Source organism: Leptonychotes weddellii, chromosome 7 (genome assembly GCF_054177405.1).
Source record: "Leptonychotes weddellii isolate Sample4059 chromosome 7, ASM5417740v2, whole genome shotgun sequence".
Lineage (NCBI taxonomy): Eukaryota > Metazoa > Chordata > Mammalia > Carnivora > Phocidae > Leptonychotes > Leptonychotes weddellii.
In genome coordinates this window covers 111,961,896-111,986,810 of record NC_138375.1, presented here as the reverse complement: position 1 = coordinate 111,986,810, position 24,915 = coordinate 111,961,896, and the positions used below count along the sequence as shown (strand labels likewise).

At 45.0% G+C, this 24,915-nt stretch overlaps 1 protein-coding gene and 1 long non-coding RNA gene across 3 annotated transcripts in view; one reads left to right on the top strand and one right to left on the bottom strand.

Moving 5' to 3' along the window:
- The first annotated feature begins 6,486 nt into the window (after window positions 1–6,486).
- The window catches only part of LOC145722455 (uncharacterized), a 35,420-nt gene continuing 16,991 nt past the window's right edge, over window positions 6,487–24,915 (top strand). The window contains exons 1-2 of the long non-coding RNA XR_014146758.1: window positions 6,487–6,585; window positions 7,434–7,657. This is a non-coding gene — a long non-coding RNA (uncharacterized LOC145722455). The remainder of the gene's footprint in view (window positions 6,586–7,433; window positions 7,658–24,915) is intronic.
- Window positions 17,685–24,915, bottom strand: part of ETF1 (eukaryotic translation termination factor 1) — a 31,342-nt gene continuing 24,111 nt past the window's right edge. For both annotated transcript variants that reach the window (XM_081825725.1, XM_081825726.1), the window contains exons 5-11: window positions 24,762–24,900; window positions 23,761–23,951; window positions 22,578–22,707; window positions 21,881–22,036; window positions 21,450–21,514; window positions 20,491–20,638; window positions 17,685–20,000 (exon numbers count right to left, since the gene is read on the bottom strand). In XM_081825725.1, the coding sequence (XP_081681851.1) occupies window positions 19,918–20,000; window positions 20,491–20,638; window positions 21,450–21,514; window positions 21,881–22,036; window positions 22,578–22,707; window positions 23,761–23,951; window positions 24,762–24,900 (912 nt within the window). In that variant the 3' untranslated portion in view covers window positions 17,685–19,917. The remainder of the gene's footprint in view (window positions 20,001–20,490; window positions 20,639–21,449; window positions 21,515–21,880; window positions 22,037–22,577; window positions 22,708–23,760; window positions 23,952–24,761; window positions 24,901–24,915) is intronic.

Sequence of the window (24,915 nt, the reverse complement as noted above, 5' to 3'; positions counted from 1 at the left end):
GTCATCTCAAGCCCAACTATTCGATTTCAGCCCATTTTCCTTCAAATCAGTTAGAACTTGTAAATATGCTCCAATTTAATGGGTAATCAAAGCCTCATATATATCTTTTAAGATTTTATTTATTTATTTATTTATTTTTAAAGATTTTATTTATTTGTAAGAGAGAGAGCTGGGGAAAGAGGAAGAGTGAGAGGGAGAAGCAGACTCCATGCTGAGCAGGGAGCCCGATGTAGGACTCAATCCCAGGACCCTGGGATCATGACCTGAGCCAAAGGCAGACACTTAACCGATTGAGCCACCCAGACGCCCCGGGATTTTATTTTTTTAAGTAATCTCTACACCCAGTGTAGGGCTCGAACTCACGACCCCAAGATCAAGAGGTGCATGCTCTCCCGACTGAGCCACCCACATGTCCCACAAACCAGGTAACCGTTAATCTACTTTCTCTTTCTGTGGATTTGCCTGTTCAGGATATTTCATATAAATGGAATCATATAATATGTAGCCTTTTCTATCTGGCTCTATTCACTTAGCATAATGTTTATAAGGTTCATCCATGTTCCAGTATGCATCAGGACTTCATTCCATTTTGAGGCTGAATAATATTCCATTGTATGGATATACCACCTTTTTGTTTACCCATTCATCAGTTGATGGACATTTGGATTGTTCCACTTTTAGCTATTACAAATAATGCTGCTGCTATGAACATATGTATAGATTTCTATGTGGACATGTTTTCACTTCTCTTGGGTGGTCTCTTTTTGTGATGTTAAAAATAATTGGTGCCTGGGGCGCCTGGGTGGCTCAGTTGGTTAAGCGACTGCCTTCGGCTCAGGTCATGATCCTGGAGTCCCGGGATCGAGTCCCGCATCGGGCTCCCTGCTCAGCAGGGGGTCTGCTTCTCCCTCTGACCCTCCTCCCTCTCATGCTCTCTGTCTCTCATTCTCTCTGTCTCAAATAAATAAATAAAATCTTTAAAAAAAATAAAAAAATAAAAAAAAATAAAAATAATTGGTGCTTTCAAGTATTAATGGGATTCGAAAGTTCCTTTGGTCTTTCACCCAATAGAATCCCTGATGATTGATGATCCTTGTCCAAATCCATTATCTCATAGAGGTTACAAAATGGTGATTTTATAATTCTGTCATTCCATTTCACTTATTAGCCAGAATCTAACAATAAAGAATTTAGACTAAATGACATTTGTTAAGGGGTGCCTGGCTGGCTCAGTCAGTAGAGCATGTGACTCTTGATCTTGGGGTTATATGAGTTCGATCCCCACGTTAGGAGTAGAGTTTACTTAATTTAAAAAAAAAATCATACTTGTTTAAAAAAAAGGGCAGGATAAATACTTGCCTGTTTTCTTTCTTTTATCAAATAATGATATTTTGTACTTTCCTATATGGAACCCTAATAAATTTTGGGTCCCTACATGGTCAAGGCTCTAGGTGGAGTCACAAATAGAGAATTATAATCCTGGAGCCAGAAAATAAAAAATTTTATTCCAATCTCTACTTGAGGAATTACAGGGGATCCATTTAATGCCCCATAGTGATACTTCACAAAATTCCTCCTACTTCTCCTTTTCCAGCCCATCTCTTTCCCTTCTCCTTCCCTTTCCTTGTTCTTTATTATATAGATCAATTTAGCCTCTCTGCCCCAATTTTTCCCTCTCTCAGCCTCTAGGGCTCTACATTTCATTCTCTCTCTCTAACCAGCTGCACCCCCCTCCCCCTTCCCCAGCATTTCTGATTCTACATTAAAAAAGATCCAGGAACAGGGCTGGCAAAGACCAAACTCTTTTTTTTTTTTTTTTTAGATTTTATTTATTCACTTGAGAGAGAGCGAGCACAGGAACAGTGGAAAGGGCAGAGGGAGAAGCAGGCTCCCCACTGAGCAGGGAGCCCGATGTGGGACTTGATCCCAGGACCCCGGGATCATGACCCAAGCCGAAGGCAAGACTGAGTGGCTTAACAGACTAAGCCACCCAGGCGCTCCAAGACCAAACTCTTTAAACTGGAAAGTGGGATTGGATTCTAAGCTGGAAAACTTTTGATGGATAGGTAAAATGAGAGAAAAAATGGAGGAACATTCACACTAATAAATCTTATTATCATCACATGTACTTTCTGCAATGAACATGCATAAAAAATACATGAATGGAATAGAAAATACATAAATAAAATGTTTTTAAACATCAAAGAGATGGTAGGGAAAGAAAGAAAGGAGCACTATCCTCTTTCACTTTCTGGTTCCCCTTTCTCTCTACATAGGCTGACTGCTACATCCTTGACTTGCTATTCCAGGGAAAGTGAAATGGAACCTTTCCTCTGACTCAGGGTTCCAAGTGTTTCCCACCCCCACAGCCCTGCAGCAGGGGTGGGAGCGGTGGAGTCTGTTCGTGTAACAAGGCAGAGGAGCCTCTGGGAGAGGCCACTGGGAGCCCGCCCAGCGGGGGAGGCTGCCACTCTGTGGTCTCCCTGATTGATTGCTGGGTTCTCTAGCCTCTTCTCCAAAAAGCACCTCCCTTGGGCATTAAGGAGACCTCCCGAGGGCGGTTGGGTTTATACATTTTTGCGTCTCTTAGGGAAATGTCAAGGCATGTGGTGGGGGGCGGGTAGTGAAGCCTTCTCAAGGTTTTCTCTTGCCTTGGGAATCTGGATTGGAGACGACCAGAGCCCCAAGACACTGGGCCCACGTGACCCAGGCCCATCTGTCGAGACCCTAGAAATAGTCTGGTGGCAAGTCTGAACTAAATCGAGGGAACACCCCTGGCCAGGTTCTCACCTGTGTGGTGAGCACTACAGAAATGTAGGTGTGGGCAGATATTCGTGGTCTCAGCCTATGTGAGCAGGAGCCCCTGAGGACGTGGAGAAACCGTGGTGGAGGCAAGGCCAAGTAGTTAAGCCCATGTGCTCTGGAGCCACAGAGTCAAATTCTAATCCTTCACTCTGCCACTCCCATTACTTAGTGATCACAGACGAGTACCCTACTTTGTGAGCCTCAGTTTTCACCTGTAGAAAATGGGCATAATGGTTCCATCTCATTGGTTGGTGGTGAAGATTATATGAGGTAATGTCTACAGAGTGCCTGGCCCACCCCCATTAATTGGGAGCTCTTGTTATGGAGGAGCCCACCAACTTCAGTTTCCTTATCTCTAAAACAGGGATAACAGTAGGATCTACCTGAGGGAAACGATTCAATAAGATAATAAACAAAGCCTGGTTGACACAATATTTATGTATAAATATTAACCATTAATACTATTAATACTTCCTTTGTTTTGCTTGAGGTCACTACCTGATAGTGCCCTTCTCCTACTGCTTTCTTCCTCACCCTGTTCCAGTTACCAGGACTCTTCTCATCTTTTTGGACAGAAGACATGCAGAAAGAAAAATGATCCAGGAGTCTCTCTCCGGCCTGAGACCTGCCTCTCCTCCCCTCCCACCACAGTCAAATCCAGGGCTTTCCCACTAATGTCTCTCTGGCAAAGCTCTTGCCCAAGGGTTCATTTTAGAGACTTCTATAATCTCAAGAGGATCAGTATTAATCTTCCCCACCTACAGGATGAGTGACAGCTTGAAGCCCAGTGCTTCCCAGCCAGGGAAACAAATGGAAGTTTCCTTTTTTTCTCGGTGTCTCTCTCCCCCTCCTTTTTGCGGGGGAGCTGAATGTGCTCACTCTGGAGGGACTGAGGGAAGCCGGGGCTGGCTCTAATGCAATTTTGCCTAGACGAAGCTGGCAGCTGGGAACCACTTTCCCTCAGCTTGCCCTCTGCCGGGGAAACTCCATGACGGAGACAAGGCATCTGGCAGAGGGAAGCCTCAAGTTTGAGGACGCGGCTGCTGCATTGCCACACAGGCCTATACAGGACCCCGCGACCATGGAGACTGATGCCAATGCCCATTTTGTTCCTGAGCACCTCCCTAGAAAGACAGTGGCTTGGGACCCCGGGGCGGGGGGGCGGGGGAGGATTTCTTTCTCAGTAGCAAGGTAGCAAATAAAAGGAACACATGACCTAGTATAAAGAGTGTGAGATTGGGAGTCTGAAGACTCTGGGTTCAAGTCCTGATGCCACCACTCCATGACCGTGTGATTTTTGGTCAAGTTGCATAAGATCTTTGCCCAAATTTTAATTTTCCCATTTGTGAAGTGAGTGTCCTAATACCTCTCTCATAGGGACTTGGGAAGAATCAGTTGAAATAATGTATGGGAAATTACAACACAGGATATGGTTAACAAATATTCATGTGTTCCACAGAGGGACTGAGGAGAAAGGAAATCACTGGATTCTGGAGGCTTTATGGTTTATCAGCTTATTCTACAGAATTAAGCACTGGGCGTCATGCCATTTTTTGGGTGCCTGGTTTTCGTGAAGATATGTGTTTATCATTCACCATGAGATCTGGAGAGGCTCCCTAAATATTCTGGGCCTCAGAACTGGTTTCTCTGGGCAGTGGAGGATCAACACGTAGGGCAGAAGGAACCTGTTCCTCAGAGATCCAATCAGCATCTCCCTTAAGCCCTTTGCTGCCCTCCATGAACCAGACCTTCTTTTGTGCCACCAGCACCATGTCCCCATTCTGGGGGAAGCCAGAATGACACAGCTGCATGTCTCCCAATGATCTACAGTGCAGGGAAGGAGCTATGTCCCTGCTGGAACTGAAAACATCCTTGAGGGCTGCAACTTTTATAGGAAAGGTTACCATGCCAACGACAGCCTCCTTGCCCAACAAGGATGAAAGGAAACAAGGCCGTGGGTGACACACATCTATTGTGTGTGTCCACAAACTTGCCTGGAACCTCTTAGGGGCTGCTAACTGCAGCTCAGCAGGATGGGACTTGGACTGAGAGGCAGGAAGATTCAGGTTAGATTTAAGTGGGACTGCAGGAAAGGCAGAACTGACGAGGGCAGGGCAGGGGCAATAGGGGAGGATTGGGAAATATATTTATGAGATTGATACCCATCTCTCATTGAAATGTGTGGGTGTGGTACTGAGAGTAGGCATAGGAGGGGATGGCGTCCTAGATACCAGATTCTGGCTGTGATGGGAACTTCAACTTCCTATAAGTTCTTTTTGTCCTTGCCGGACAGTCCAGGTCACCTATGTTCCGGGGTAGGTAGAGCAGAGCAGCAGTGGGGAGGACAGGTCATCTGGATGGTGGCTGAACTGAGAAAACGGAGCATTAGGGCCACACACACACACATACACATCCCGCTGGTAAAGGTATCAAATCTTGGCAATAAGGCCCCAGAGATGCCAAAGGAGGGACAAAAGAATGGCCAACTACTCAAGCCCTTCCTATTTTCTTTCTTTCTTTTTTTTTTTTTGAGATTTTATTTATTTATTTGAGAGACAGAGAATGAGAGAGAGAGCACGCATGAGAAGGGGTAGGGTCAGAGGGAGAAGCAGACTCCTTGCTGAGCAGGGAGCCCCATGCAGGACTTGATCCTGAGACTCCAGGATCATGACCTGAGCGGAAAGCAGTCGCTTAACCAACTGAGCCACCGAGGCAGCCATGCCCTTCTTCTTTTCTTCTCTCACCTCCCTGTTGGGAAAGTGCACAGAGAAAGTGACATCAATTAAGCATCTACTCCATGTCAGGCACTTTACACACACACACAGACTCCACTGCATTTGATTATCACAAATCAGGAATGATTATCTCAATTTTACCCATGAGGAAATTAAGATTCAGGGAAGGTAAGTACCTTCCCAGCATCAACCAGTTGGTAAGGGGAGAAGCTGGGATTGGAACCCTATGTGAACCTCACAGACTCAAAGGGAAAACTTGACCTTAAAGTTGCCCTATTTTCTCCTGGAAAGATCTCTTCCAATGCCGGCACCTCCCATACAACCCTTCATCCAGGTCCCCAGGAGTTGGCTGGGGAGAGGCTTAAGGGACACAGGCAGCAGGTGACTGGAAAAACCGGCCCCCCTCCCCCACCCCTTCAATTGTTAGGGGGACAGAACTGCCAGTGAGGGCCGTGCTCGCTCGAGGAGGTACTTAACGGGAATCCTCTCATTTTGGTAGAGGAAACTGAGGATCAGAGACGAAGCCGCTTTACCCAAGGTCACAGAGCGAGTGCACGGCGGAACTGAGAATCCAACTCATCTCGGCCAAGCGTCTAAGCCGGGCTGGATTCCCCCGCCGCGCCGGCCCCCGAGAGTCCCCCGCGGCTCCCCCATTCCTGTGGCCCGCGCCCGAGGAGGGGGTGGAGGAGGAGGGGACCGCTGGGGGACTCGCGCCGCGGCCAGGGAGGGGCCGGGAGGCCCGGCGCGCGGTGGGGGTGGCGCGGCGCGGCGCCGGAAGCGGCCTCCATTCCGGGCGCACGGCCCGCCCCCAGCCCGCCCCCCGGCCGCCCTTCGCCATGTTTGGCGCTTCCTCCCCGGGCCCTACAAGGCGCTTCCTCCCTGTGCGAGGCCCATACAAGGCGCTTCCTTCCCGGCGCGTCTGGCAGACGGCCCGCGGGCGGCTGTGGGCGGGAGCCAGCGGCCAGGGGACCCGCTGCCAAGGAGGGGGCGGCCGGCGGCGCTGGGAACGCGCGGCCTGGCCTCCTCGCTGCCGGGCCTGGCTGAGGTAAACGCGGACAGGCGGACTTGGGAGTCTGCATGTAGGCAACGTGCCGTCCTCCGTCCCCAGAAGGGCTGAGGTTCCCACCAGCCCCACCGGTTTCATTTTTTTGCTCCTCTGTTCTCCCCCATTTCTGAACACAGCACACCTTGCTGGAGAACCTCCGCGGCTCCCAGCCCAGGGCCTGAAGCTCAAACTCCTCACCCTGGTGTGAGGGCCTGCGGCTCCTCCCTTGCTGCTCCGCTTGTTGTTGCAAGCGGCTGTTGGGTATTTGTCCTTTCCTCCCTCCTTGCTATTTCTTGCGTATCTTCCTGCCTTTACTGGAGCTGTCGCTCTGCCTGGAATGCCCTTCCCACACCATTCTGGTAGAACTGCTACGCATCCTTTATTTGGTTGAGACATGTTGGCCATCTGGAAATCCTTCCCACCCCCAACTCCGAGGCATGTTATGTGTAATAACACAGTATTGTACACCATTTATTTATTGAGGCTGCTATTTGATCTCACTCATCTTTGCATTCCTGGTGCCTAGCGCAGTGAGAGTTATATCTGGGTGAGGAGAAAGAGGGAAAGGACTCCGTTTTAGACCCCAGTGCCGTTTCACCATGGATAAGGGTCCCTGAGTTTAGATCTGGCTCCGAACACGCTGTGCTCCCTGTGGTGTGGAGTTTCTTGAGCCCCAGAACTCTACATAAATAGTTTGACTCTGCAGGGAAGGTTGGAGGGATGGTGTGGGGGGAGCCAGAGCTGGGGCAGGTGTACACCTGCAGTGGGGCTGAGGTCTGGAGCAGTGCCCCCACCACCCTGGATGGCCCCCGTTGTTCAGCCTGACAACTCTGGTTTATCCACTGCAGGAACCAGCAAGTCCTTACAGGCCTTCCCTGCAGCACCTCCAGGGACTTAAACCTGGCCCAGCCACGTGGTTACCCTGATCTGTCTGCCTGGTGATGAGCAAAGGTCAGAGAGAGGGACCAGACCTCAGCAGACCAAACCAGCAGCAGCTCCTGAACTCCCATCCCCCAGCTCTTCCAGAAGTGCAACATGTCATCAGCATACAGGCTTTCTTCTGGACCGACCGGTGAGCCCATGATTGTTCTGCCTCAGGTGAGGCAGGGAAAGAAAATTTCAGAGCTTGAGACTGAGTCAGGGAATATGCCCCAGAAGGGACTTCTAGCGCCAAGCAGCCTTTGGGCTTGATCCGTCACAGGCTTCCAGTTTCTTGGTTGTTCACATGTGTATATGAGTGCGTGTGTGCTCGCTCACTCACACACACACACACACACACACACGCTTATGCTCGCTCATGCTCGAACACACACACACACACACACACACTGAATAAGGCTAAAGGATAGTGAGCTTTGTTGGTCTCCCTGACTCCAGGTAGGCTGAGTGCCTGTGAACTGGATGCATGGAGAGGAGAGGATCTCTAAGGTCCAGGACGAGGGTTTAGGGCTTAGATTTTGGGGGAAAAAACCCAAAAAACAAGAACAAACTGGGTTTCAGGGCCTGAGCTGCATACCCAGGGCCTTAGATGCCTCTGGCCTTTTTTTCCCATGTAAGGCTGCAGGCCCCCAGCAGCCTCCTCTTCCCAACCACTGTCTAGGATTGTGGGTAATGTAGTCCAGAGGCCAGCTTCTCTGTGGTGCTGGTTCCTGCCCTCTCTTCCTCTCCTTCCCCCTGCCAGCCACCACCCACTTCTGCTCCAGGCTGAGGGCAGCACAGGGTGAGAAGGCGGAGCTTGCTGCTTGCAGGGCTGGGAGATCCCCTGCTGGAAACCAACAAGCTATTTATAGCTGAACCTGGCAGAGGGGGAAGGCCTGAGAGAAGCCAGGGAGCTCCAGCAGCCTTCTCTCTAGCTACAGAATTTGCAGGAACCCCAGGCCTCTGCTGGGCAGGCCTTGTGTTCTATTCTGGGTGAAAGGGCTTTCAGCCTCAGAAAGCTCTATGAAGCAGTAGGGATCCTGGGCTGCTCACTGCTTTGAGAGAGGTAGATTACTACGGTGGCCCTAGGGCCTGGCTTTTGGCCCTCTCTAAGGTGGGAATATTTGGAACCTGGGAATTGATAAGCTGAAACTTTTTGCAGTATGATGGTTGCCTGGTATTTCTGTGCATTTTTGTTCTCGTTGTTTTCCTCTGCTTGCTTTTTCAACCAAGTTATATTATCTTTAAGCACAAGAACTAAACCTTCTCTTGTCAGTGGCACCAACCCCCTCTTCATGCTGTAACAGGTGATCTTGCCAAAAAGAAAACCAAACCCTCCCTTACCAAGACTGGATTGGGTACGATTTTTAGTCCCCCCACCACCCAGTCCTCCCAGTGCCCTGTGCCTTTCTAATCAAAGCATCAAAGTTTTACTTGACTGGGTTCCTCACTAGATTAGGCACTCCTTGTTGACATGGATGGTGTCTCTCTTGTTGACGACGATAGCCCCCATTGCCTGGCATCATAAGCAATTATTGAATGAATATGAATGAATGAATGAATATGAACCTATGATAGCCAATACTGTTTGTGGAGTACTTGGCACATGCTTCAGTTTCACATTTAATCGCAGTGTTTTACAGGTTGGAAAACAACTCCAGCCATGTAAGTATCTTTTACCAAGATCTTGATATGTGGTAGAGCAGTGATAGGAATTGGTGTCTGACTTCAGAGTAGTGCTTAGTCATGGCAAAAGGCTGCCCTTATGCTGGCACCCAGTAGGTACATCTGGCTCCCAAACAGCAAGGTGGGTGAGATGGTTAGATGAGGTGGGCAGACATGGTTGAACTGGCCTCACCCCATGACACAGCTAGTGCAGCCAGCCAGGAGAGCTGCCAGGGAATCCTCCTGAGAAACTTAATGAGAAAGACCTGCTCTGATCTGCCAGAGGGGCAGTCCTGAGGCAGCGGCCATGGGCTCTGGAGATGGCAGACAGGCTCTGGAGGCTGAGCAGTGGTGTTTGGGGGCTCCTCAGATGTTACCAGGAACCTCTTATTTCTGAATCCAGTAGATTTTTTAGTCCTCATCTAACTTCAGTAATTTTCAGCAGCATTTGACTTGTATGCGATCATCTCTTCTTGAAGCCCTCTTTTTCATGGCTTGATAAACAGTGTTCTACTTGGAAGTTAAATGTTCCAGTGCTTCAAGACTCAGCCCCACACACTCTTCTCAAATATGAAACAAATTTCAAAAATCTGAATTGTCATCCTCCTGCCTGAAACCACCTGAGTGGCTTTTCATAATCTTCAGAATAAAATTTCAAGTTCTCAGCAAGGCCTTGAAGCTTAGCCTGTTCTGTGCTTGCTGGCTTCTCTTTTAGTTTCATCTTCTGTTGCACTCCTCCTTCATTCTCTGAGCTTCTTCCAAACTGCTTTTCACCTACCTCCTCAACTGTACTCTCCCCCACCTCCCAGGTGTTGGGATGCTCCTCTTCTTTGCCTAGTTAACACCTTTGTGCTCAGTTCAAGCATCATTGTTTTTAGAAAAGCTTTCTCTGGGCTCTCTGGCCAGGTCAGACTTCTGTGCAACAGATTGTCATATGTGGTCCTCTCTCAAGTATTAATTGTAATAGGAATTTCACATTCCTTGGAGTGATCCACTAGCCTGGAAGCCCGCTGGGATGGCAGTTGTGTGTCTTTTGTTCCTGACTGTACTGTAGGGTCTAGGACAATGCTTGGCTGGGGGTAGGCACTTATTTTATGTAACAAATAGAACAAACAATTTATTTAACAAAACATCCTATGTTAAACTTGAAGGAGGTGAAAGAGAAGTTAAGGTTGAGTTAAATTATGTCCAAGGTCATGTAGTTAGTGAGTGGCAGGGTGGGACACAGTCATCTGGTTCCAGTCCCTGTGTTCTTAACTCCATGACCTGTGCTGCCTCCACTTTTTGAAAATAAAGCGAATGGGAAGAAGTGAAGAAGAAGGGTATCTGAAAGACAAAGGGACTCCCCCTGTCTCCACTCATGGAGATGCAGAGTTGGAGATTAAGAATGTAAGATTAGGGCCGCTTGGGTGGCTCAGTCGGTTAAGCATTCAACTCTTTGTTTTTAATTTTAAAATTAATTTTTTAAATTAACATACAATGTATTATTTGTTTCAGGGGTACAGGTCTGTGATTCATAGGTCTTACACAATACACAGCACTCACCACAGCACATACCAAGCATTCAACTCTTGATTTCAGCTCAGGTCATAATCTCAGGGTCGTGAGATGGAGCCCTACGTCAGGCTCTGTGCTGGGCATGGAGCCTGCTTAAGATTCTTTCTCTCCCGGGGCGCCTGGGTGGCTCAGTCGTTAAGTGTCTGCCTTCAGCTCAGGTCATGATCCCAGGGTCCTGGGATTGAGTCCCGCATCCGGCTCCCTGCTCCACGGGAAGTCTGCTTCTCCCTCTCCCACTCCCTCTGCTTGTGTTCCCTTTCTCGCTGTGTCTCTCTCTGTCAAATAAATAAATAATAAAATCTTAAAAATATATATATATTCTTTCTCTTCCTCCCTCTCTCTCTCCACCCCTCCCCTTCTTCTCTCTTAAAAAAGAAAAAAGAATGAAAGATTAGGATGGTAGCTATGCTTGTAGTAAGCATAGTATAATTATAGAGTTGTCGAATCACTATGTTGTACATTGGAAGCTAATGTAACATTGTGTGTCAACTGTATTTCAGTTATAAAAAACATTAGAATAAACAGGTCTAGAGGAAAAAAAAAGAATGAAAGATTACATTCTGCCAAAAGAGCTATATGAATGGCTAATAAGCACATGAAAAGATGCTCAACATTATTAGTCATCAGGGAAATGCAAATGAAAACCAGAATGACACCAGCAATGAACAGTCCAAAAAGGAAATTAAGAAAGCAATTCTATTTATAGTAGCACTCAAAAGAATAAAATACCTAGGAATAAACTTAACCAAGGAAGTGAAAGTTTCGTACACAGTTGAAGGAAACTAAAGACCTAAATAAACGGAAAGACATACATATTTGTGGATTGGACGACTTAATATCGTTAATATGGCAATACTACAATCTACAGATTCAGTGCAATCTGTATCAAAATTCCAGTGGTCTTTTTTGCAGAAATGAAAAAGCTGATCCTCAAATTCATATGGAATTACAAGGAGCTCTCCCAGTGCTTCCGTGTGTTCACCAACCTGGAAGTTCTCTGAACCCCATAATGTAGGGGTTTTAATGGAATCACCATTATGCAGACACCAGTGATTAAATCATTGGCCATTGGTGATTAACTTAACCTCCAGACCTTCTCTCCTCCAAGTGGGGCTGAACGTTCCAAGACCTGATTAGGCCTTTCTGGCAACCTGGTGCCATTCTGAAGCTATGTAGGGGCACCCAGCCACACCAGTCATCTTATTAGCATATGAAATGCACTCTTATCACTGTGGAGATTCCAGGGGTTTTAGGAGCTGTGTGCCAGGAGCTGGGCACAGAGACCAAATATGTATTTCTTAATGTATCAGACTCCTCAACAATAAAAAGAAGCAAACATGCAACAATACGGACGTATCTAAAAAGTTCATTTAAAATGAAAGGAGCTAAATCAAAGTGTGACCATGTAAAAGACTACATATTGTACTAGTCTAGTAATACAGAGTTTCTAGGAAAGGCAAACTAGGGAGACAGCAGATAAGTGGTTGGCTAGGGCTGGGAGTGGAAGCAGGATTGATTGCAGAAGGGCACAAAAGCCTTTTGGGGCGATGGGTGCTGGATTGTATTTGCACAACTGTACAAATTTATTCCAAAGAATCATTAAACTATACTTACAGTGGGTGAACTTTATAGTTTGTAAATTTTACCTCAATAAAGCTGTAAGTAAACAACAATAAAAACGATAGCAGGGTGAAAAAAATCAGTGTTCCGAAATCTAAGTGGCATCCTGGTCTTTGGATCAAGACAGGACCAACCCCTCTGCCTCTCCAAACTTCTCATCTCTCCATGCTAACCCCCTGCTTACCAGGCAGGTCAGGCACTCCCAGATGAAGTAGGATCCACCCTGCCCATCGCTTCTCCTCTAACACTCTTCACTCTCATTCCTTGCTAACTGCCTCTGCTCCTGGAGGGCAGGGATAGTGCCTGCGTTGTTCACCACTGTATCCCAACATCTTGTACAGGCCCAGCACTCAAGAAGTGTCTGTAAATGCTTAAATGAAAGAATAAGACCGGGGTGAACCCACATCTAATTTAAGGAATAGGGGTGGCAGTGGACTGTGTCTGGAAACAGCTGAGGAGACTGGGTTTCTGAGGGCTTCTGCTCAGCTGCCCAGGGAGGAGCAAAGCCCCTTCCTTCTGTTCTACCTATCTTCAGAATCAGAGTTTGACAGGGTTGCAAGGGAGGGCCTCTGGCCTTGAGCACAGAAATGCAACTTTATCTAAAGGAACTTCACCTCCTCTTCCCTAGGTGACTAGATGACATCCTGCCCTATTACCGATAGAGTCCTCTTCTGAAGGCCTTTCAGTGGGGGTTGTGTCATGAGGTGGTTGGTCCATCCCACCTCTTGGGGAGCCTGGGCTGAGAATGTACATGGCTCTGGACGGCCATGTAACATGCGGCAGGTGTCCCCACATCACACCTGGTTATTTCCCCTTCTTAAACCCAGCTCCCATCTCCCATCTACTTTCCCCCATGTAGCAGAATATCCCTGAATCTTTGCCTTTACCTTAGAAGATCCTTGCCATTCCTCGGAGAGCCTCTCTCTGAAGTTTCCACCCTCCTTTCCTGGTCTCCAGGCTTCACTGGGAAATGGGCGTGCCCTCTACGTTTCCTTTGTTTGGGGATGGAGAACTGAGCAGAAGGGACTGAGCCCAGGGTATCTCAGCAGAGTGGAAGAGCTGGAAGTCTGACAGGGAAACCTAGATTGGGCTAATTTGGAACCCTGGGGGCTGGAGAAGCAAGTTAATCTACCCACTCAAGCCAACCCTGACTCACAGGGAAGTGACTTCAAAACAGCTTTCATAACCCCACCTGGATGTTGGCCACGTTTCCCCTCCCAGCTCTGTCTTTGCGTCAAGCCACTCACTCTCTGATCCTCCCTTTTCTCATCCCTAACAAGGGGGAGAATGGAGTTTTGATGAAGAATAACAAGACGATCCATGTGTGAAAAGCAAAGAATTTGGAGCTGTAACATCAGGTGTTCATGTTGGCTTTGCTAATTTGCCGCACAAGCATGACAGGTCATTATGTTGTCTCTGGGCTTCAGCTTTCTTCTCTTTTTAATGAGGGGATTGAAGTAACAAGGTCCCCTTCAAATACTAATTCTGATTCCTTAAGAAGTGAAAGTATGGGGCAACAGAAGAGCTGTGTAAGGGTGTGAATGTAGACAAAAGACTAGAGTGAGAATGGGCTCTAGGCTCCCAGGTACAGCTCTGCCTCCTTCCCATCATCCCTAGGGTTGCTCACTAAGCTAGGGGTCAAGGGCGCCCCAAGAAGCCCTGTACTTAACACGGCCTCATCTCATCCATCCAGCACCAGACCAACCCCAAAGCGATTTTTTAAAGATTTTTTTTTTTTTAAGTAATCTGTAGAGATTACACCTAACGTGGGGCTTGAACTTAACCCAGAGATCAAGAGTTGCATGCTCTACTGACTGAGCCAGTCAGGTCCCCCCAACCCCACAGTCATTTTATCTCTGAGGCATGTGACAGCAGCTCCTCTCTTGGCCCTGCCTCTGCTCTCTTCTTTCCAATCTGGGCCCAACTCCCAAGCACAGTCCCTCGGCCCCACTGGCTGACTGGATAAGGATTTCTCCTGAGCTGTAAATGCTGTGGCAGAACTAACTTCTAAATGATGACCGCTGAGTCAAACCCAAATCCTGAGTGAAAACCAAACTTGACTGAAGAATTAAACCAAAGTTTTGTTTTAAATACCTTGTAAACTAGTTCAAACCTATACTCATTATCACACTGTTCTAGGATGTTCATGATGATTCTAAACTGTTAAAGATAGTTAAATAATGCTGTTTTACTTCTCTATTTCTGAAATTTCATAATTTTCCTTAATGAATAGGTCTTATTATAAACCCTTGATACTTCAATGTATATTTTCTAAGAGAAAGGATATTCTCTTACATAACCACAGTAGAGTTATCAAATTCAGGAGATTTAACATTGATACAGTACTTTTATCTAGAGTCCACATTCCAATTCATTTATTTTATTTTTTTAAAGATTTTATTTATTTATTTGACAGAGAGACACCGAGAGAGGGAACACAAGCAGGGGGAGTGAGAGAGGGAGAAGCAGGCTTCCCGCTGAGCAGAGAGCTTGACGCGGGGCTTGATCCCAGGACCCTGGGATCATGACCTGAGCCGAAGGCAGATGCTTAACGACTGAGCCATCCAGGCGCCCCCAATTCCTTTAATTGTCCTGCTGATGACATATTAAGAGCAGGGGCAGATCCCCCAGTCTCTGAGAAATTCCACTTTGTGTGTACATTCTTCTTTGAAGATGTTGAATCAGTTATAGGGATCTTCTACAGAGTCCAAGGAAGCTCCTTTTATCCATCATCCACTGTGGTTGAGCTGGGTTGACCAGTCAAAACTTGTATGTGTTGGGGGAAGGATAGAATTGCTAGATGGGTGCCTTCCAGATGAATCTGAGCTGTTGGTTGTCCCTGAAAGCACAAGGGTTGGTGAGGTGAGTCCACTTACCTTCTTAGCAGTACTGGCAATTGTTCTCTCCCTTCTTGAGTGAGGAATGACCTGCATTTAAGTTGGCTTTGTAACCAAATAGACTTGTCTTTGAGTTCCAGATTTTGTCACTTAGTAGCTTATGAACTTGGATGGGCAGATATAAAACAGTATCCACCTCACTGTTTTTCTAAGGATTAAATGAGATGATGCTTGTGACACAGCACTTGTGTCTGGTAACTATTCAACCCATTTTGGTGATTGTAGTTATATTACAAATGGGTAGCTCAAAGCCCAGATTGAGCCTCCTGGGTTCTCCTTGATATTCAGTCATCCCTACATCCTTTAGTAGTTTGCCCTCTCCATTTCTCGAAATTTTAAGGGTAATCAAGCTGTCCCAGGCACCTCTTAATGATTATCAGAAATCTCCCCACCAGAAGCAACAGATTTATTCCACAGCCAGTATCCTTAACTCTAGCACCACCTCGTGGTTGCCAGTGCAAACTCATCCTGGCTACTTCCGGAGTACCAAGGTTGGTAGTGCAAGGACCATCAGAGCAGCTCCCATCTGAACCCTTGCAAAGTGCCAGGCACTATATTATGCATTTCACATGCTTACTGCATTTAATCCTTAATCCTTATGGAGTAGGCATTATTACAGGTAGGGAAATTGCTGTTCAGAGACATTAAAATAATTTGCCAAAGTGTCACTGACAGCCAAGATTTCTATCCCAGTCACAAGACAGGTTTGTTCACCATGATACTACCCTGATAGCATTAAGGCTGGAAAGGTTTAGATTCACAGACTTCCTTACCCTGGTGGGGAAACTGAGGAATAGGGACTTACCTGAAATCAGAAGGCCAACTCATGCAGAGCCAGAACCAAAGGTGTTTGTCCTAAGAGGTGACTCTTTGACCTGGGTTTTTTTTGTTTGTTTGTTTTTTTAAGATTTATTTATTTGACAGAGATATAGCGAGAGAGGGAACACAAGCAGGGGGAGTGGGAGAGGGAGAAGCAGGCTTCCCATTGAGCAGGGAGCCCGATGCAGGGCTCGATCCCAGGACCCTGGGATCATGAACTGAGCCGAAGGCAGACGCTTACCTGACTAAGCCACCCAGGCATCTCTGACCTGGGCTCTAAACTAAGCCCCACAATGAGCCTGCCAAGCAATTTTAGATTATACCTAGAACAGCATTCCCAGACAGGGTTTAGAGTTGATTATAAAAGAACCCTGGAGGTGAACTGTTTTCACGTGTACCTCTAGTTCCTGTTGTTCAGCTATGTCCTCAGCAACTTTGGCATCCAATGCTTCTAAACCCCTTGGCTGGGTCATTTCCTATGTCCCTGGAGGCAGAGTCCTATCAGGGTGGGACTTGGCAGGTGGGAGTCCCAGCAGGCGCTCACTCAAATTGGCAACAAGGGAGAAGCTGGCATGAGGCTTAAATTCCACCTTGGCACTCAGCCCTGAATCCAGTGTGCCGGTCTGGGAGCGTCACGGCATGAGAACCGAAGCCAGAGAACAAAAGATGGCAAGCGCTGCAGGCCCAGACAGGCAAACACAACAGCCCACATACCCAGCACTAGTGTGGGGCCTTCCAACTTTTGACTTCAAACAGCACGTAGGGATGCCATTAGGAAAATTATATACCTCCACCATGCACAGGCAAGTCTGCCCCTTCCCAGAGGGTGACTGGGTTTCATCAAGGCTATCTAAATCTGGCAGCATTACTGGTCAATTTTGTGAGATAGATTTCCTTAAATAGGGAGAAAGGAAATCATGCATCACACCTTGGTTTTTTAACTAGGCTCCCGAAAACACCAAATAGGAACTCTAAGTACTTCAATCTTTGAGAAAAGCAAATGAAAATTTGCAAACGAAATTCTCTTCTCTTGACCCAACCTGAAAGGCTTGCTCTTGGATGAGGTTATTACTCTCCTACCCAGTATACAGTATACCAGGTATGAGAGAACAAGGAGGCTTAGCTTCTGCTCTTCCATCTGGACCACCCAAAGGTAACCAGATGTAGAAAAAGGATCAACTGTGGAATTAGGCCTGGGGTAAAACCTGGCTTCACCACTGCAGAGCTGCTGCTTCATCTCCTCTGGCCTGTTTCATCTAAAATGGGCACACCATCTACCTCCATGAAATCTTGAGTTACATGGGATAACATACTCGAAACAGCTTTTTAAAGAAGGGGCAGGTTTCCCTTTGGTGCACATGTGGAATCGGGGAAGCTACAAATTAGTCTCGCCCCAGCAACGTGAACCTCCTTCTGATGTTGATTTTGGGATCATGACCTCAGGCATCTTTTGCATGTATCTTTCCATAGGCAAATGTAACAAAGACAACTAAAATCTAAGGCTTGAAAAGTTATGAGCTAATTACTAAATTTAACACACGCCTTGGAGAGCTCACTCATACTCTCTCCGTGGTTCAGACCTCGCCAGGGAACAATCCTAAAGAATCTCAAGCACACAAAGTGTATTCTTAAATATGGTTTAATACTCTTCTCCATTTCTGTACATCACAACACCAAGATTTCGCTGCTTAGGATCTCTCTGTAGAGGCTATAGAGAACGCAAAGGCTACGGTTTTCACCCCCTCTTATTTACGTGTTTGTATGTGTAAGTGTAATACATATCAGTATATATTGATACACACATCAATATATAATGCAATATATATCACCAAAGAGAACACATTGATTAAAGAAATACAAAAATTTGGCATCATTTCCAAACTTAAATAGTAAAAATAAAAACTACAAAAGGAGCTGCATACCCTAAATGTATCATGTGAAACAACAAGCATATTCAAAAATGTAAATTTACATCCAATTGCTCTGGTCTTGTCATATCACATTAGACCCATTTACAATGGCAAAACCCTAAGGTACTGCTGTGAAGAGAGCATGTTTGCTCGCTCTTGGGTGTTCTGCAAACAAACAGCAGAGCCCAAAGCAAAAGCCTGTTCCGGTGAAGCCTCCCACGTTGGTGAATACCAAAGAATTGACTCTTCTCACTGGGGGTTGAGACATCAGGTTATACATTGAAAGACAGTCAGTTGGACCTTAGAGTACAGTGTGAGAACCAGAAGCTTTACAGTTAAGACATACTCCCTTCATTCAAGTGAAACAGGATTATTGGAACGATAGGCAGGTCTGCAACCTGGGAACAAGGAGCTGGTTCAGACCAATAAAGCTACGAGTGACTGAGTCAAGTCAGTGAAGAACAGCAGTCAGGCACTAAAGTGTTAAAAGTACCCAATTTGAAAACCAAATGCACCCCACTACCCTATCAGTGTGGGAATAATACCAATTGACTTTTAAAACCTTTGGTCCTTCAAAGTCCATTTGGTATACTTTTTTTCATTGCTACCACTGGGCACATCCTATACACTTTATTCACTGTCACCACCTCGGGCACACCATGACCTTGCATGTCAGCTGGGGTCAAGTCCCACTTAGAGCCCAGCTGTGAAGCATAAGCTTCAGGTTTTCAGGCCCACTTTTGGATCCACCATAGTTAAGTCCTTGGTGCCAGAAGCTGTGTCCCATCCCTTCCCACCCCTGCCCTCCCTACCCTCCTCCCATAATTTCTCATATGAGAGGTGCTTGTAAGTCCCATATTTGAAACAGATGCTCCAACCCCACCAGGAGGTCAGGGGTTTATAATTACATGCACAGTCATACATGTCAGTCGTTCCTGTGAAAAACCTTGCAGTTCATTTTTAAAAAATCAAAACATTCACATAATCTCATGCCATCCAACACAAGGAAAACACGACCACCTCCCTTTTACCAAGGACAGACCCAAGCAAAATAAAATATTTCTTAAATTTCTTTGTGTCCACTTAAATTGCATGTTTTATTTCTCCCAATCCCAGCAATAGCACAGAAGCCCCATCATATCCATCCCAAACTGGTTTCTAGTAGGCTAAGATTATGGGGACCCCTGTCAATGCAAGTGATGCTAAGGGTTCCCAAACCCTGGGCACAAATGCGCCTGCAAAACAGATGGAAGGAAACCATGCACTTGGCCCAAATGCTTCATGTCAGTTTGACTTTGCAATGCAGTTTGCATCCTTGAAACTGACAGGCTGGAGGGGGAGGAGTAGTGTGAGGGAGTGAAGTTGAAATTGCCTCCTATTAGCTCACCCTTTCAACATTAAACAGAGACCGAGAGAGAAATGGTTCCGACATTTCACCGCGTGTATTTCTTCTTATGCAGTCTAAGCTGAGAATGCCATGTAAATGGGTCACTGCGAAATGCAGCAATTTAATTTTTCTCCAATCAAAATAAGAAACAAACCAGTATGATCTCATTTCTATTAACTTTTGAAGGTTTACAGCAGTTAAAGTATTTTTGATTCTATGTATGAAGGTTAAAAAAATCATTTTTTTTTTTTCATAAAATACAAGAGCAACCAATTTCACCATCGAGTAAAAGTAAAAACTGGGATTCTTTTTTAAATTAGTCCAAAGTGGCATTTTAGGAACTTAGTTGTATGCTGCTGCGCTGACACCATGACAAACCAAAGTGTAGGGTTGGGTCTGGTTTTGTTTCGGTTTTCTTTTCAATATCCAATGCTCATGGATTAAGTTCTGGAAATGTTCCAATTGTAAGGCAGGGATCTGTTTGGATTCCACCATGGGTATGCTCCTTGGGTTGGATGCTGGAGGGTGAGGCACGTTTTGCCGGACCCATGTCGACTACCTAGTAGTCATCAAGGTCAAAAAATTCATCATCTCCTCCTTGGTATTCCATTCCCTGGAAATCTACTCGGTACCGCAAGATACCTGGGGAAGCAAATCAAAGAGTAAATCACCTGTGTTTGTGGGATGGGGAAGGTTCACTTTAATAAGGAATTTGTAGAATTACAGAAAACAAAGAGATGGTAAGAAAAAATGGTCCTAACCATGGGGTGCCTGGGTGGAACAGTCGGACGGGCATCCGACTCTTGGTTTTGGCTCGGGTCAGGTTGTGATCTCCAGGTGGTGGATTGAGCCCTGTGTCAGGCTCTGCGCTCAGCACAGAGTCTGCCTGGGTTTGTCTTTCCATTTCCTTCTGCCCCTCCCCACCATGTGCACACGCTCTCCTCTCTCTCAGATAAACAAATCTTTAAAAATGGTCCCAACCAAGGAAGCTGCAACCATGTGTTGCCTCAACCTCCTGCCTTGGTGGAGGATATGCACACCTTTGCCTGAAGTAACTTGACTTTGGGATAGCCAGGAAAAGCTTTGGCTTGAGACCCTGGCGTTAAGTTTATTTTCCTTACTTGCTACTCACCTCCAATTCCACCAAATCCTTTCACAAACTGGGATCCTTCTTGTGACTTATCTGTGACAATTTCCAACGTAGCTCCAAATTTTTTATAGTTGTTAGCAAACCATTCCAGCAGGGGCATGCTCTCAATCAGCTCATGTTCTTGTCCTGTCTACAAGGGTGGCCATGAAGATACAGAAAAAAATGGGATCAGGATATATCAAGACTTAGCAACCCTATCCTCCCCATCCGTTGTCATTCTCATTCTTCCTTTCATTAAGTGGGTGTACAACTTTCTATATGAATTATGGTTTCTAGTGACATAATTCTAACAGCACAGAAGTTCTATTTCAAGTAACATTCCTCCTCAGGCTCTGGTTCAGTGATGAAATGTCAACAAACACTTAGAAGTTTTTCAACTTCTGGTCCTGTTGCTGTTTCTAAAGTCCGGCTGTTGTAAAGTGTCTCCAGGCAGCACTCATTTAACAACCCAGAAGAGACACACCAGAACAGCTTTAGGAGTAGCCTTGTAAAAAAACAAAGTCCTTCAACTCCCAATTTGAGGAAGCTACTACCCTTAAGGGATCTGTGCTGGGCAGGGGACACTTGAAGCTGCAGTGATGCATTTAAACTAAACCTGCAGAAGGTGTTTCAGTGTAACAGCTGATCAAGTAAGTGAAGAAAGCACAGATTCACAGTGCAGAAGAGGCACTAGTCAGTCAAATCTTCTCTACTATTTCAAGAATGAGAATGCTTGACTACTAAAAATAATGAACCACCGTAACCATGGCATGGCCTCCTTCCTTGGAGTCAGACTGGTATGTAGCAGATAAGAGGTGATCACCTCCTGTTACCCCCCACCACCCCAAGTGCCAACAGTATGAAATTTGGTTTCCCAAGGCAGACACTCTATGCTGCCAATGCTCTAACATGGATTTATGCTTCCTCGCATGTATCAGCAAACCAGGAAAACAACCACATACCTCTTTGTCTGTGAAATGAGATTTATCCTTCTCTTGTTCTGGAGTTAGATAGAGAATTTTCTCCTCTGTAGTATTGGGGAAAAAATGTGTTAACCTGGTTCTCATATACTAACAGATATAAGTCTCACAAGGTAAGTCAGGTTAGATCAAAGGGCTTCTGAACTCCTCCTATCAACCTGCTTTTCATAAACATATTAGTCCGCATGCACTGTCTACCAGATACGCTGCTCCTACCATACGTAAACGCCAAGGACATTCAAGATAGAGTTCTTGTCCTCAGGAAATTTAACAGTCTTAAGCAGACACTTATCAGTTCAAGCAAAACAATTTATGCAGACTGAAGCCACCTCCCCCAAATCTTCACCTCAGGTTTCCAGAACACAGAGGTCACTAACAAAAAGCAATCTTATTTTGTTTTCTAGTTCTCATACCTTCTGTGCCTTGGCAATGAAGAACATATCTCATTATATCCAGATTTTCATAGACTATTAGAATCTCTACAGCTCCCATTTCTAAAGCCTTTAGTGTATCTTCAACTCCAAAACAGTACTTGCCCGTGTCCTGGCTGATTTCATCAAAGTATCGTCCTGTGATTAGGAACAGGTCCGTAAGTACATATAGTAAAGTTTCCTTGGTAGATACAGACTTTCTTGCTCAAAATCCAAGAGAAAAAAATCAACTCAAAAATGAGTTAAGTGCCCAAAATCAGTGAAAAATCATACCACTCTAGTTGAGGCTCCAGAATTCCCTCAAGGGGTTAAGGGCTGGGCCAAATAGAGTCATTTGGAAAAGTATGTGTGCTCCATTAAATCAGAAACAAAGCCAAATAATGGCCAGATTAATCTCTAATTTGGGCTCTCTATTCACCACTCTATTACAAAGGATAGTATGCAAAATGAGACTGAAGTTTGGTTCCTATTGCCAAAGGGTAAAAACAGAAATATAAGCACATTTATTAGAACTCATGACTAAAGGAAGATTAATGATTCCACTGAGGAAGTTTTTAATACAAATGCTAAATCTTCCTTTTACCTTTTCAGCATCTTGTTACATACATATAATCATGTGCACACAAATACACAAAAAACTTTTCACAGAATAAGTAAACAAACTGCATTTCACTGATACCTATTAATTTCTTCTCTTGAATGAATTTCACGTTGGAGAGAACTTCAGTAGATAACTCAATAGCTTGGTTGAATCCATTTTCACCACCATAGGAAATATCAACTAATTTTAAAACTTTTGATTGCAACCTCTGACATACACACACATTAAAAAAAAAAAGAAAAAAGCATCATTAGAACTTCAAAACACCTTTACCAAGACCACTACTTCTTAATGCCATGCAAAGCTCAGCATTATGAACACTGAAGTCTAAGGGGAAGAATACAGGGAAAGAACCCAATTTATTCATGAGCAGATCTCAGTGAGCAACACTGTCAAGGGTAAACTTCCCCAGCCAATTGTATCACACATTCAATTAGACCTGTAAGAGTCCATCTCATTAATCACCAACAAGACTAAGTTTCTTATTAAGGAAACAGGGGACTGTTAGTCCCTGCCATATAAGCCATATAAGTTTGTAGTGTACAACTCCACTTTTTTGGCTGAAACTTCTACCATAATGCTACTCCCTCTCCAGTAGAGCACTCGGGAATAGTTTTATGTCTGAGCCCATGTCATAAACCAAAAGATCTTCCTGGATTAAATGCTTCAGGCTAATCAGCTCTGTCATATTGCTGACAGTTTCACTGCTTTATTTACCTCCAGGAATAAATCAGAAAAAGACCAGAAAAACTTTTAGCCCCTAGTTTCTTTGAAATCACACTCCATTTGGAGGCCAATTATGGCAATCCGCTAAACCAGGAGCTGCCACAGGACCATAGCGATTCTGTATAAAAATGGTTGGGGCACCTCAGTTGGTTGCTCTCCTGTGCTCTCTCGGTCTCTCTCAAATAAATAAATAAAAAATAAATTAAAATGGTTGGTTTTGAAAAAGAAAAAAGACCCAGCAAAGTATGGGGGAATGTTTCTTTTCTTTTTTTTTTTTTAAAGAACTTCGGGATCATGAACTGAGTTGAAGGCAGACACTTAACCAATTCAGCCACCCAGGCACCCCTGAGGGAATGCTTCTTAAACACCCCGAATTCTGCCAATTCAGAGCTAGGTTGTTTTTTGTTTTTTAAAGTTAGGTTTTTAAACAGGAAATATATCACTTGAAAACCAAAAAAGATGTGTACATCCCAGTACTCAGTGGACCCACTTATTCCCACCTAGCAACTTAACAGAGCACCGACTTCACACTTACCTGATCAAACATATCAGATTGACTTAGTTCAGTTTTAAAGTCAGCTGATCCAGCTAAAACAAGACCAGCCACATTCACTTTGTCCCCAGAAATAAACAGCTGTACAGCAGTCTCAGCTACTTTCCGAACATAGTTATGTCGCTTTTCCATTCTTAAACGAGCAAAACGCAAGGCTGATTGACCTCCTCTACCTTTGACACAAAAAGTGGGGGGAGAAAGGACAATCATTAAAAAGTACAAAATAATTTGCTAATTAAAAACTAAACAATCATGCATTTACCCAACAAAAGGACAAAGAGAAAAATTACTATTTCCTTAACCAAATGTTTGGCATAAACTGACACGCATTTTTAGAGAGTAACTACTAATTATTTTATCAAAAGAAGAGCCACAGGCACCAAGGAGTCATGAGTCATTTCATGATGCTTCTCCCATCCTCTGGATTTATTCCCCTCCATTATACAGTTGACCCCCCTCTTAAAGGAAGAAGGAAGAAAAAAAAAGGTTTATTTTTTTAAAGCAATCTCTACTCCCAAAGTGGGGCTTGAACTCACAACCCAGAGATGAAGAGTTGCATGCTTCACCAAATGAGCCAGTCAGGCACCCCTACAGTGGACCCTTAAATAATAAAGGTTTGAATTGTGTAGGTCCACTTATATATGAATTTTTTTCAATAAATACAAGTATAGTTCTGTAAATATATTTTCTCTTTCATATGATTTTAATAACATTTTCTCTAACTTATTTTAAGAATACAGTACAAAATACAATATAACATACTAATGTGTTAATCGACTGTTTATGTTAATGGCTTCCCAGCAACAGGTTATTAGTAGGTAAGTTTTTGGGGAGTCAAAAGTTATATGCAGATTTTCAGTAAAAGTTATGTGCAGCTGAGTCGGTGCCCCTAACCTCCATGCTATTCAAAGGTCAACTGCACTATTTATTTTCTTATTGCTAGACACAAAAGAAAATGGGCTCATAGTCTCTTCCTGTGTTACCATGTTTCTTTGGGAGATCCACAGTGAATTTGTGCAGGACTTCTCTCGTGTTTCCTTGGAGTGTGCCAAAAAGTGCACCACTACCATCTATTACAATGAAGCCAAACTTGCTGTCATCTGAAAGTAGTGCTGTCAGAGCCTGGAAAGCAAATGT